The sequence below is a fragment of the Indicator indicator genome, chromosome 19, assembly GCF_027791375.1.
Source record: "Indicator indicator isolate 239-I01 chromosome 19, UM_Iind_1.1, whole genome shotgun sequence".
NCBI lineage: Eukaryota > Metazoa > Chordata > Aves > Piciformes > Indicatoridae > Indicator > Indicator indicator.
In genome coordinates, this window is record NC_072028.1 from 6,248,920 (window position 1) to 6,259,723 (window position 10,804).

General features: G+C 40.4%; 1 protein-coding gene across 1 annotated transcript; it reads right to left on the minus strand.

The window, feature by feature from the left end:
* Nucleotides 1–797: 797 nt before the first annotated feature.
* Nucleotides 798–8,851, minus strand: MPHOSPH6 (M-phase phosphoprotein 6). The gene is made up of 5 exons (XM_054389760.1): nt 8,773–8,851; nt 4,846–4,958; nt 3,182–3,272; nt 1,905–2,002; nt 798–1,449 (listed from the first exon to the last, which is right to left on the minus strand). The coding sequence occupies exons 1-5, from the start codon at nt 8,821–8,823 to the stop codon at nt 1,293–1,295; spliced, it is 510 nt and encodes a 169-aa protein (XP_054245735.1). The 5' UTR covers nt 8,824–8,851; the 3' UTR covers nt 798–1,292.
* Nucleotides 8,852–10,804: the final 1,953 nt, after the last annotated feature.

Below are 10,804 nucleotides of genomic sequence, written 5' to 3' on the forward strand. Positions count from 1 at the left end.
ATGAGTAATTTAAAACACCTAGGTGGGGAAATGAAGTAATACAAAGAAATGTTTCCTTCCAAAAGGCAGGATACAGAGAACTGCTAGGATTTTAGACAAGAGCACACTGAAGCTTTTCAATAGGTACTGACTGTCCAAAGAGCACAAGGTTTCCATCCTAGTACTATTTCAGATGGCTTTGTTGCATGCTAAACATAAGGGAAAACTTTTTCACTGTGAGGGTGACAGAACACAGACCGTCCAGAGAGGTTGTGGAGTCTCCTCTGAAGACATTCAAAACCCACCTGGATGCATTCCTATGTAACCTACTCTAGGTGATTCTGCTGTGGCAGGGGTTTGGACTCGATGTTTCAATGTCCCTTCCAGCCCCTAACACACTGTGATTCTGTCTGAAAAGTCACTGTTGCCAACTATTATCTGGGAATATCTGTGGCCTGCACAGAACAGGATCACTTCTTGTATCAGATTGTATCAAGCATAATTTCTTACATTAAATCAGCTAAATCACAATAATTAACCACAGAAGAATCAGTTTCTATTCAGCTTTTGGATATGTTTCTGAACCCACCATTATGCTTTTATACAAGATTGAATTATTTTTGCTGACAAAGAGGCAAGACAGAAATTTGTCTTCTGCAAGACAGAAAATAAGATTCACAATCTGCACAAGTGTCAAATTGCAAATGTTGTCCCATATTTGACTTGCTCTATAAAAAGAAAGTTGTACTACAAAACATTCGGGTTTTAAATAAGCTTTATAAAAACCAAAATTCAACAAAATGGATTTTATCTCTCTGTTCTTTTCCCATCTTACTTTTTGCACAGTAAAAGAAAACAAACAACCCCAAATATGTTTCTGCTGACTTTTTGTAAATTTGAAGACAACAAAGGTTTTTATTTTTTAAATAAAAAAACAGTGAAAGCTGAACTGCCTTATTGGATTGGACAAAGATCATCTTAGCTCCAAATACTTCTTCCAGATGTTCTCATAAATTGTAAATATTGTTGCTCAACGGCCTGTGACACATCATCTAGCTATGCACAACATTTAAAAAGACTGATGGGATTAGAGCCCCACACATTAAAAGCTGCTGAGAGGAAAGGATGTATGACATCCATTATACACACATCCACGTGGAAACAGGTTTCGCGTGTGGATGGTTCCAGCGAGAACAGACTCAGAGTTACAAATCTCTCCTTTGCATTAAATTGCAAAAACTTCAAACAATCTCCAGTCCATGATATTGTATTTGGTAGGTAACACTTCTATAGGTCCAGTTGTGCCACTAACATTAATCCTGAGGTTTTAAGAACTTTTTCTTAGCTTTTTTGCTAGGTCTTATGTTACTACTCCCATCTTCAGCTTCATCTCCATCTTCATCCTGGAGTACACGCTGGTCTCTTTTTCTCATGAACTTCTTCCCTATTGTTCCCACTAATGTTTCATATCTGTAAAGATGATACAAAATGTACAGCTTTTACTAAAATCAGAGAAAACTTCTATGGAACAAATCATAAACCTATTCAAGAATTTAAATGGTGTGAGGAAGCATAAGTTTTACATGGTCACTTATGCCATTATTATTCATTCTGAGAGTCTGGTTTTGTTAGCAATCTCTAACAAGGAGGGCATTAGCATGGAATACTTGGATATCAAAGGATGAAAACCCCTACAAGGTATGTTACCCCCCAAAATTCCAGTGAATACACACCAGAATTCCTGGAAAATCAGCTCAGTGAAGTCCTGTATATGTATGTGTTGGGGTGGATTTTGTTTTCTTTCCCCTGTTTGTTTTGATCTCTTTTTTTGTTTGTTTGCTTTTTTGGCTTTATTTTCCCACACATAATGCAGTAAGATATCATAGGCCTAACCAATATTGATTATGTCATAAAATATAACTTGCCTTCTGGCCATTTCTTCATCTGATACATCGGCCTCCATTTTATCATCCACTTCAATTTCTTTTTCCTTGCACTTGGAATTCATTTGGATCATTAACTTCTGAAAATGAAGTAAGAATTAGCTTAAACATGTAACCCTGACACAATGGCAACTATGCTGAAATTCACTGCCGGGAGAAACACATCAAATTTAATAATTAGTTGCTGTTCCCAGTCAGGCTAGAGCATACTGCTAGGTGGAACTCATGAAGAAAACGCAGCATGCCTGCCTGTTCCTAAGCTGAGCTTAGAGTGTGCCTTTGGGAAACAGAGACAGGGTTTTCAGTGAATTGTAGCATGCAAACACCTTCAAGGGACACCAGACATCTCCAGGAGACCAGAGAATTACAACATTATTAACTGGAACATGCTGCCCAGAGGAGTTGGGAATGTCTCCTCCCTGGAAGTGTTCAAGGCTGGGCTGGATGGGGCTTTGAGCAACCTGGTCTAGTGGGTGGTGTCCTTGCTGATGGCAGGTGGGTTAGAACAAGATGATCTTTAAGGTCCCTGCCAATCCAAACCATTCTATGATTTTAATTGGATGTTTGCATGTTGTCCTTGAAATGGTTTTAAGAAGTAAACATATCTGCAAAGATTTACAATTAACTACTAGTAAAACCCACACAGTGATAGTTTATGGTTTATACACATCAAGTCACAGTGAGAGCAAGTTCAAAATAACTGAAGTAAATCACCTTGCACAGACTTTTGCATACCTCTTAGTCTTTAAAGCTTCACGCTCTTGCCTCAGCTCAGTGGTAACATTTTTATTACTATCTCAGTGTACTTCTATCAGCATGAATCATGCTAGAAAGAAATTAAAGACTCTCTTGCCCAGAATTTTTATTTTGGAAGTTTAAGCTCTTACTTACACAAGTAAGTGTTGAATAAATAGGGTTGAATGTTTGCAGGATTTGACTCTAAATTAAATGGCAGGAGAAAAAGTGATCTATTGTTTTGGTGAGCAGCATGTGGGATAGTTTCCTCATTTCAAGGAAGGAAAACCTGCAGGAGTCATGCAATTATTGACCATCAACACAAGGAGATAAAAAAGCTTCTATTTACCAGATGCTGCATTGATCAACATTTTGGTTTGAAACATGGATTTCCTGTAGATGGGAGGATTTATAGAAAGGGCTGCAAAGGCCAAACAGCATGCAGCATGAGCACTCAAATCCCCATCCCTGTGGGCTACAGTCCTGATGTGAGACCAAATCAAAACAGAACATTTAAATGGTACCTCAATTTCTGGATTGAATCCTTTGAACGACATTCTGCCATAAAGTAGATCCTCACATGGCATAAAGCTCCTCTCTTCTATTATAAAGCTCCTGCATGAAACCCCAAAGCCAGCATTTTATCAAACAGTATGCTTTAAAATAATCAAATTAAAAAATTGCAAAAAGCATTTGTTGCCTTCCCCCCACACAAATAAACAAAACCACAGTCTATTTTAAACCATCAAATACTTTCTGAAGCTTAATTGCTCCGATAAATCTTTCAATACAAGGAGCTTGGAGTGCAAAGGAATACTTCCTGCCAGTAAAGCTGTGCCAGTTCCACAAGCAAAATTAACTCTCCTGACAAAAAGCACTCTTTGCTGGTATGATTCCATCTACATTAACGCTTTTGCCAGAGTAAAAATACCAAATAAATATCACTCTCCAGGTGGCATTACTATACCAGCAAAAGCTTCTAATTAATTTTTCATTGTGATGTTAGACCTGGTATTAGTTAAGTCTGTCAGGATATAAAACACTGTGTATTTCTCTCTTCAGCAGAGAAAGATTTCCCCTTTCTTCCTCCTTTTTTCCTCTTTTAATGAGCATGGAGAGAGACAAGAAACATGACCCTGAGGTGTTCATAATACACATTAGATGAAAGTACTTCCAGGAATTGTTCCATCCTTCTTTTTCTCACACACCCATGCACCTCTTCCCTCATCCTCTTCAATTCCCATGTAAAACAAACTCCTACAATCATAGGAAGTTAGGCTGAAGAGATCAAGCTCACTCTCCTACCTCAAGGTAGGATCAGTTAAACATGTATCATGAACATCAGAGGTCTATCTAACCTATCCTCTAAAGACTTCCAATCATGAGGAATCCAGTGTCTGCTTAGGCAATTTATTCCAGTGCTTCAATAGCCTTACTGTTAGAAAAAAAAAATCTCTCAAAGTCCAGCTTGAACCTTCCTTGCTGCACATGAAGCTCAGATAACTTTTTGTCATATTCACCAACAGTAATGGAAAATAGTTTATAAATGACCTTTTTCAACTACAGTTAATTCCTTGGATCCCACGTTTTCTAAGATTATGTGTGATCTCCCTCAATGGAATTTTTGTCCCCTTTTGAGAGGACAAAACCTAAGGTCTTTAAAAAAGTACCTCTCCTGCTATTTAAAGCACCTGAATAGCAGGAATGGACATTTTCTTCCTTATTAGCTAAGCTTTCCTTTACTTTTGCTATTTTCTCTTCTATTTCAAAAGTGGGATTTAAAGTGAGCTGGACTCAAGAAGACAGAACTGTCTTGAATGGACCTAACTAACTGTGTGACTGGAGCTGAATTTACTAACACAGGGTTTGAAACTTCTGTTTTCAAAAGAAGGGAAAAATCAGTGATGAATGAATTGGTCCTGGTCTGAAACTAACTGCATCCATCTAGAAGAATGTGTGAATGAAAGAAACCACCACAAACAAGAAATTAAAGTAGGTCAAACTGTACTAGGCAGTCTTGAGAATGTCCCTGAATATAATAAAGAAAGCTGTAATGTCAGTCTGTCATTATTTTTGCTTCTGTTAATGTTTATTATTAATACTTTTACAGCAAGAAATATGTGCATACTGTTCCCACTCCACAACAATGCAATGGTGAGAAAGAACACAAAAGGGTACAAAAACATACTCTTTCTCCTTTAGATCTGGTAAATCAAGATACCAGTGTTCTTCACTAATTATCTTCTTCTCTTCCTCTTCTAGTTGTTTTTTAGTTTGTGAATCCAACCCCCTCTGCATGAACTAAAAAGAAAGACATAAACACATTGATTCAGTTTTCCGCATCATGAGCGCTGTGAACATGCAATAATTGAATGATGACAATTACCCGTTACACAACATTTAGCAGTTGATAGAAAGCAAATGCATTTTGTGATTTTTCTCAGGGTTTGGTCCAAGTCTGGTCAAACAGGCAATGGAGAAGTAAACAACTGCTGATCATGGCTATCTACGGGAAGTGAACAGTCAGCCACATCTGTATCTACACAAAGAAACAGATCTTGTCCAGTTAGCTTTGATGGATCCCAATTGTTACAAACCTGTAACTTTGCTAATATTTTTCTAACGGTTTTCAGCAAAGGCAAGAGAGAAGGTAATGGTGTTAGAAGTTATTGCTGCATATCAGAAATCAACACCACCCACAAAAGCAGCACTGGAGCCAGAGGTAGGTGATACCAGACTGACCTTTTTTTGAAACATCTATACTTTCTATCATCCCCTCCTTTTCTCAGATTTAATGAACTGGCTTGAGTTTGTAGCTCTAATAGCTAGAACCTGCCTTTGGAGTGGAAAAAGGTAGGTGAAGCTATGAAAATCAGTCTTCTGTATCCAGCTGTACTAAAGGAAGGTGTTAACAGTTCTTCTCATTGATGACCCACCACAGTACCAGTCAAGCTCTACATGTAAGCACCTGTTAACTCACTGTGGGAACAGTCTGATAAATTAGTTGAGACCAATAATTTACTTTAGGGTAAACACTACTATTTTTGCCAAATACAAGGACATTCCTGTAAATTGCTTCCTCAGTCATAACCTTTGGCAGAGGATGGAAACTGGCAGGAACAGCGGCCTCTCTCACAGCTGGAGGTGAAAGAGCACATCAGTCACAGCCTACAAAAAAATTGCTGAAAACACAAAAGTACCAACCTGAGAGATGCAAAACATCCCTTTTATTTCCATTTGTCTCAGGTACCTGAACCAAGTGACAATTTAAGTATCAACAATGTTAACCAAGCATGCTGGAAAAAACAGAACTCTTCACAATTTTATGGCAATAATCGATGCATTTTCATATCCCTAGCAGCTGGGACCTCCCTTAGGTTCTACAGAAAGTGTGTGAATAACTGTATCTGTCAGAAGCGTATACTTATACCAACGTAATTCACAGCTACTGACAAGTCTACCAGCACAGTTTATATGCACTCCTGTACAAAAATGGCTTTGTGGCTATCAAGGCACACCTGCATGTGCAACACCGCAGAGGAATTTTATATCACTTACTTAAAGTGGCATCTTTTTTGTGTTTAGAAAAGTCTGAAGGCTGACAGGTAAAGTGACAGTGGGGCACCATAGACCTGGCTACAGTTTAGGTCCCAGACAAAACAAGCTTGGTTGGGGATAAAGCCTAAGAAAACATTTCCACAAAAACCTGCAATATTGAGCTTATTTAAAATATATAGGTAATACAGATGTGTAATGTATGTATTACATCCATCCCATACATCTTTTCAGCCTTTACAAAACCAAACTGTGAAGTAAAAGCCAGTAGAGTGCTAGTGTTTAATTTTTCCATTTATGTTTCTATTTGCATCCATTGTACAAGGTCTTTAATAAAAGAAAAAATGACTTTTGCTTTCTGAGTCAATCCAAAATATGTCAAAGCTTTCCAATTTAAATTACAGTATCTACTTGAAGAAAATAAGTGAATCTATCATGTGGAAAACTATACTGCTCAAGAAAATTGGTTAGCCAGACAAAAATCTCAACAGAAGTAATTCTTCTGCAAGCACCCAATTAAATAATCATTTCACATTACATTTTAAAGATGATCTTCCTAAAGATTACTACAGAAATAGCTAGATGACAAAAAATGTGATCACATTTACCTAAAACATGGATCCACACATGGATTAATTAAAAATACACCCACTGCAGTAGACACTGTTGGTTACTTGGATTAGCTTCCCCAAGCAGTGGGACCTGAATCAAATGGTGCAAGATCTAAAAGCATCAGCCCTCCTTCAACACCACGTGGTGAGCACATGGAGCCCAGTACTTGGCACACGTGGTCTTTACCACTGGTGTTACCAGTGACCACGTCACCTTTGGGTGCCACTTTACCCACCTGCTGAATTGTGATAAAACATTTTATCAGTATCTGCGGAAGCAGCTGCTAAAGCATTAATTAAAACATTTGTAAACTAGAAGATCTGCAGAAGGAAAGTGCGAAACACAAGGTCTGTGTATGACCTTTTCAAAACCTACTATCTCTTCAAAGCTGGTTTCTACTGCCCAGACTGCAAACCTGCAAATGTCAAGGCAGCGCATTCACAGGCTGTTTCTCCACAGCCTTCCAAGGAAGAAAAAATCTAAAAACTGGCTTTTGAAATCTTCAGGGGGTTAATAAACTGGCAAGCAACTAGAGCCAAAATTTCACTTAAAAGACTATTACATAAAAAGAAGAAAAAATAATGATGCCACTATCCAGGTTACAGGAGTCTTACTCTCTCTTACACTGCCTACTAAGATCAACATCTACTCCCTTTTGAATGAAGCAAGATTCCTCCATGCACAAGTTTAGTCTTTCATTAACAGAATTTGTTAATTGGGGTAAATGTTCCAACCATCTTAATGCAGCTCAGTACACCTCATGAGAAAGGCTGAAGTCAGCAAAACACCTTTCAGCCAGAGTCTGAAATACGGTTCCATGTGGGGAAAAAGATGATTAAATAAAACACCACATAGAAGAAGCAACAAAAGCCCATGATGTTCATATTTATAAATATTTACTGGATATTAGCACTTAAAACAAAATAATGGCAACTCAACTTTAACTGGTTATATTTCCAACAACAAAGAACCGTAAGTCACAGGACAATGTACCCTACTGAATTAGGTGTAGTACACCACATGAAGCAGAAACCATTAGCCAGTAAATAGAGGCCGATTTCACACTATCTTGACATGAGATTCACATGTTACTAGGAACAGTTGCATTTACGAGGTGGGAAAGGTGGTTCACACAACCATGTAAGTTGGGTATTTTATTGCCCATCAATGTAAACAGACCAAAAAAAAAAAAAAAAAAAAAAAGGAAAAAATTAAACAAACAAAACCACCAAGAAAACGTCTTTTTCCTCTCCCTGTCATTAAATGCCACCCCAAGTAAGGCAAGCAACGTTATGTTTTAATTTCAACATCTGTGCGTAGCGAGGGGAAATCAACGTTTTTAAGCAAGTTAATTGCAAATGCCAGGGTGAACGAAAAGACTCTCAAACGGTGCCCAAAAGTTAGCACTTGCTAGAATGAGACTTTTGCTGTAATTACAAAGCTGCTTTCTTGGATCAAACCCTCCAGCGTGCTACACAATTTGCAGTCCTCCCGAGACCTCTCGCCAGCGTTTAAGCAGCCCAGTATTCGGTGGCAGCTCTCTAAAAATCGCCTCTTACCGGCGAAGGTGGATGGGAGCAGCCCACAGAGCTGCAGGCCTGAGGATAAACTGCTATTTTAAAACGTGCGTTACGGGAGGCAGGGGACAGCCAGGCCCGCGTGTAGGACCAGGGCAGTCGCTGTGCGGCCAGGTGTAGACACGGAAAATGCCCCAAATCAGGCGAGCGGCTCCTGAGATGTTTTATCCCCGGTTCACAACACGGGTCGGCCCCTCATGGTCCCAGCCTCCCACCCCCGGGGCCACCTCACAACTCCAGGCCTGCGACGAGCAGCTCTCCGGCAGCAGCCAGGCCCGGCTGCCCTCTCCTCAACGCACTGCGAAGCAGGCCTCAGGCAAGCCCTCCCCCCCTGCCCCGCTCCGGGGATCCCGCCGCCCCCTCCGCCTCACCTTCATACGCAGCAGGTTCTTGGACAACTTCGTCTTCACCTCCCCGGCCATAGCGGCCGGCGCTGCCCGCAGGCCGCACTCGTAGCCCCGTGCTCGCGTAGCGCCGAGGCCACGCACGCCGGAGGCGGAGGGGGCGGGAGCAGCGGCGCAGCTCCACCCTCCGCATCCGGGGCGTGGCTGCAGGAACCTGCCCCTGTCCACACCCCGGGGTAGCAGCCGGGTGGGAGCTGGACGTGGCTCGTGGGAAAAGAACCTTTAATCCGCAGCTTTCCCGTACAGGGACAGTTGTGTGGGGATCGGGTGTGTGAGCAGCTTGGAAAAGAGGAGACTAAGGGGGTGACCTCATTAATGTTTATAAATACGTAAAGGGTGAATGCCAAGAGGATGGAGCCAAGCTCTTCTCGGTGATACCCACTGACAGGACAAGGGGCAATGGGTGGAAGTTGAGGCATAGGAAGTTCCATGGCAACAGGAGGAACAATTATTTCACTGTGAGGGTGACAGAACACTGGAATAGGCTGCCTAGGGAGGTTGTGGAGTCTTCCTTTCTGGAGATGAACATTCAAGACCTGCCTGGATGAATTCCTGTGTGATCTGGTATAGGTGATCCTGCTCTGGCAGGGGTTGTGTTGGACTAGATGATCTCTCGAGGTCCCTTCCAGCCCCTAACATTCTGTGATTCTGTGATAAGTCTGTCTGGGAATGAAATGGTAAATTAGTAGGGGAACCTGAGATTTATTATCAACACATATGTATTCTGTAGTGCTGCCAGCTTACAGCTTCATCTGTGTTTTTCTGATATTTCAAAGAGAGAAAGAAAGTATAAAATCTATCTCATACTGGCATTCGGAAACTGCTTGAGTTGTTTTATTTATTTATTTATTTATATCAGCACTGATTTTTACTTGAAAGACACACAAAATGGTGAAACATGGTTAAAACTTGAAAGCACATAAATTCTAAGACATTACAAAAAGCTCAAAATCTCGGTTAGTCCTGAATCATGATCTTTGAATTCAGTATTGGCAGTGCTGTCTCTGGACTGCCAGGCTGGCCCCTGGTAGCTGAGGAGGAAATCCTGATTGGAAATTGCCAGCTGACTCCCAGTCACAAGCAAGTACCACAATTTCTGTATATATGCCCACAAATCAGATTTCTGATGCTTGTTTTGACAGTTGCCACATAAACCAGGTGACAAAGCAATAAGAGTGAGGGTTCAGTGTTCAAAACTTTAATGAACTGGTATGCTCCAGAAGACAATCTAAGGAGAAAAGTTCCCATATGTGCAAGATGTAGGTCAAAGCCTGAAGAACTCTAAAGATTTATGCTCTAATAGAGTCCACAAAAACATATAATGAAGGGCAAAACCTGATTGCAGTGAGAAAGGAGGAAGAAGAATTATCCACATCCAAGCACCCTTATTATACAGTTAAGCTCAGTGGGTTAAAATGACCACAAAAGTGAATGAAACATGGAGCCACAACTGCTTCAAGGCAAAGTCATAACACTGCATGGAGGCATTTAATTTTCAAATAAGCAAGGCACCTTCATTTCCAGGCTTCATAAATGAGTTGAAGCTGCCCTGAAATTCAAGGCCCCAGCAAGGAAGTCTGTGTGTGTGTGTGCAAACTATCCTGCTTTGTTTAGCTCCTTCTCAGTTCACTTTCTCATTAACAGCTATCAACCCTTCCCAACAAAAGAAGGCTGGGAAGAAATTTGCAGTTTTGTGAATACAAATATTCATTGAAGAATGAATATATTTGAATCTTAGTAAGCAAACCAATAGGGGAAACCTGTTAATTAGTATAATGCAGCCATAATCTCACCATTTTCTATGTTATTTTCTATTAGCCATGCATTCTAATGATGTATTTGCTTTTTGCTGGTCGTTGCAAATCAGAGCCCTGCGTTTAATTGCATGGCCTTCAGTGTCACTCATGGCTTTTTCTGAGCAGTTTCAGCTAATTTACAGTCTGAGAACGTACTTGGAATGATTCCTTCTAAATACATTACTGCACATCCGTCAGCACTT

What these genes read in the sequence shown, in the direction of transcription:
- MPHOSPH6 (XM_054389760.1), bottom strand. Translation starts at nt 8,823, where the DNA reads ATGGCCGGGGAGGTGAAGACGAAGTTGTCCAAGAACCTGCTGCGTATG. An exon ending in AGAACCTGCTGCGTATGAAG is followed by an intron (nt 4,959 to 8,772) that starts GTGAGGCGGAGG and finishes CTTTCTTTTTAG; the next exon opens with TTCATGCAGAGGGGGTTGGA. An exon ending in GATGAAGAAATGGCCAGAAG is followed by an intron (nt 1,450 to 1,904) that starts GCAAGTTATATT and finishes TCATCTTTACAG; the next exon opens with ATATGAAACATTAGTGGGAA.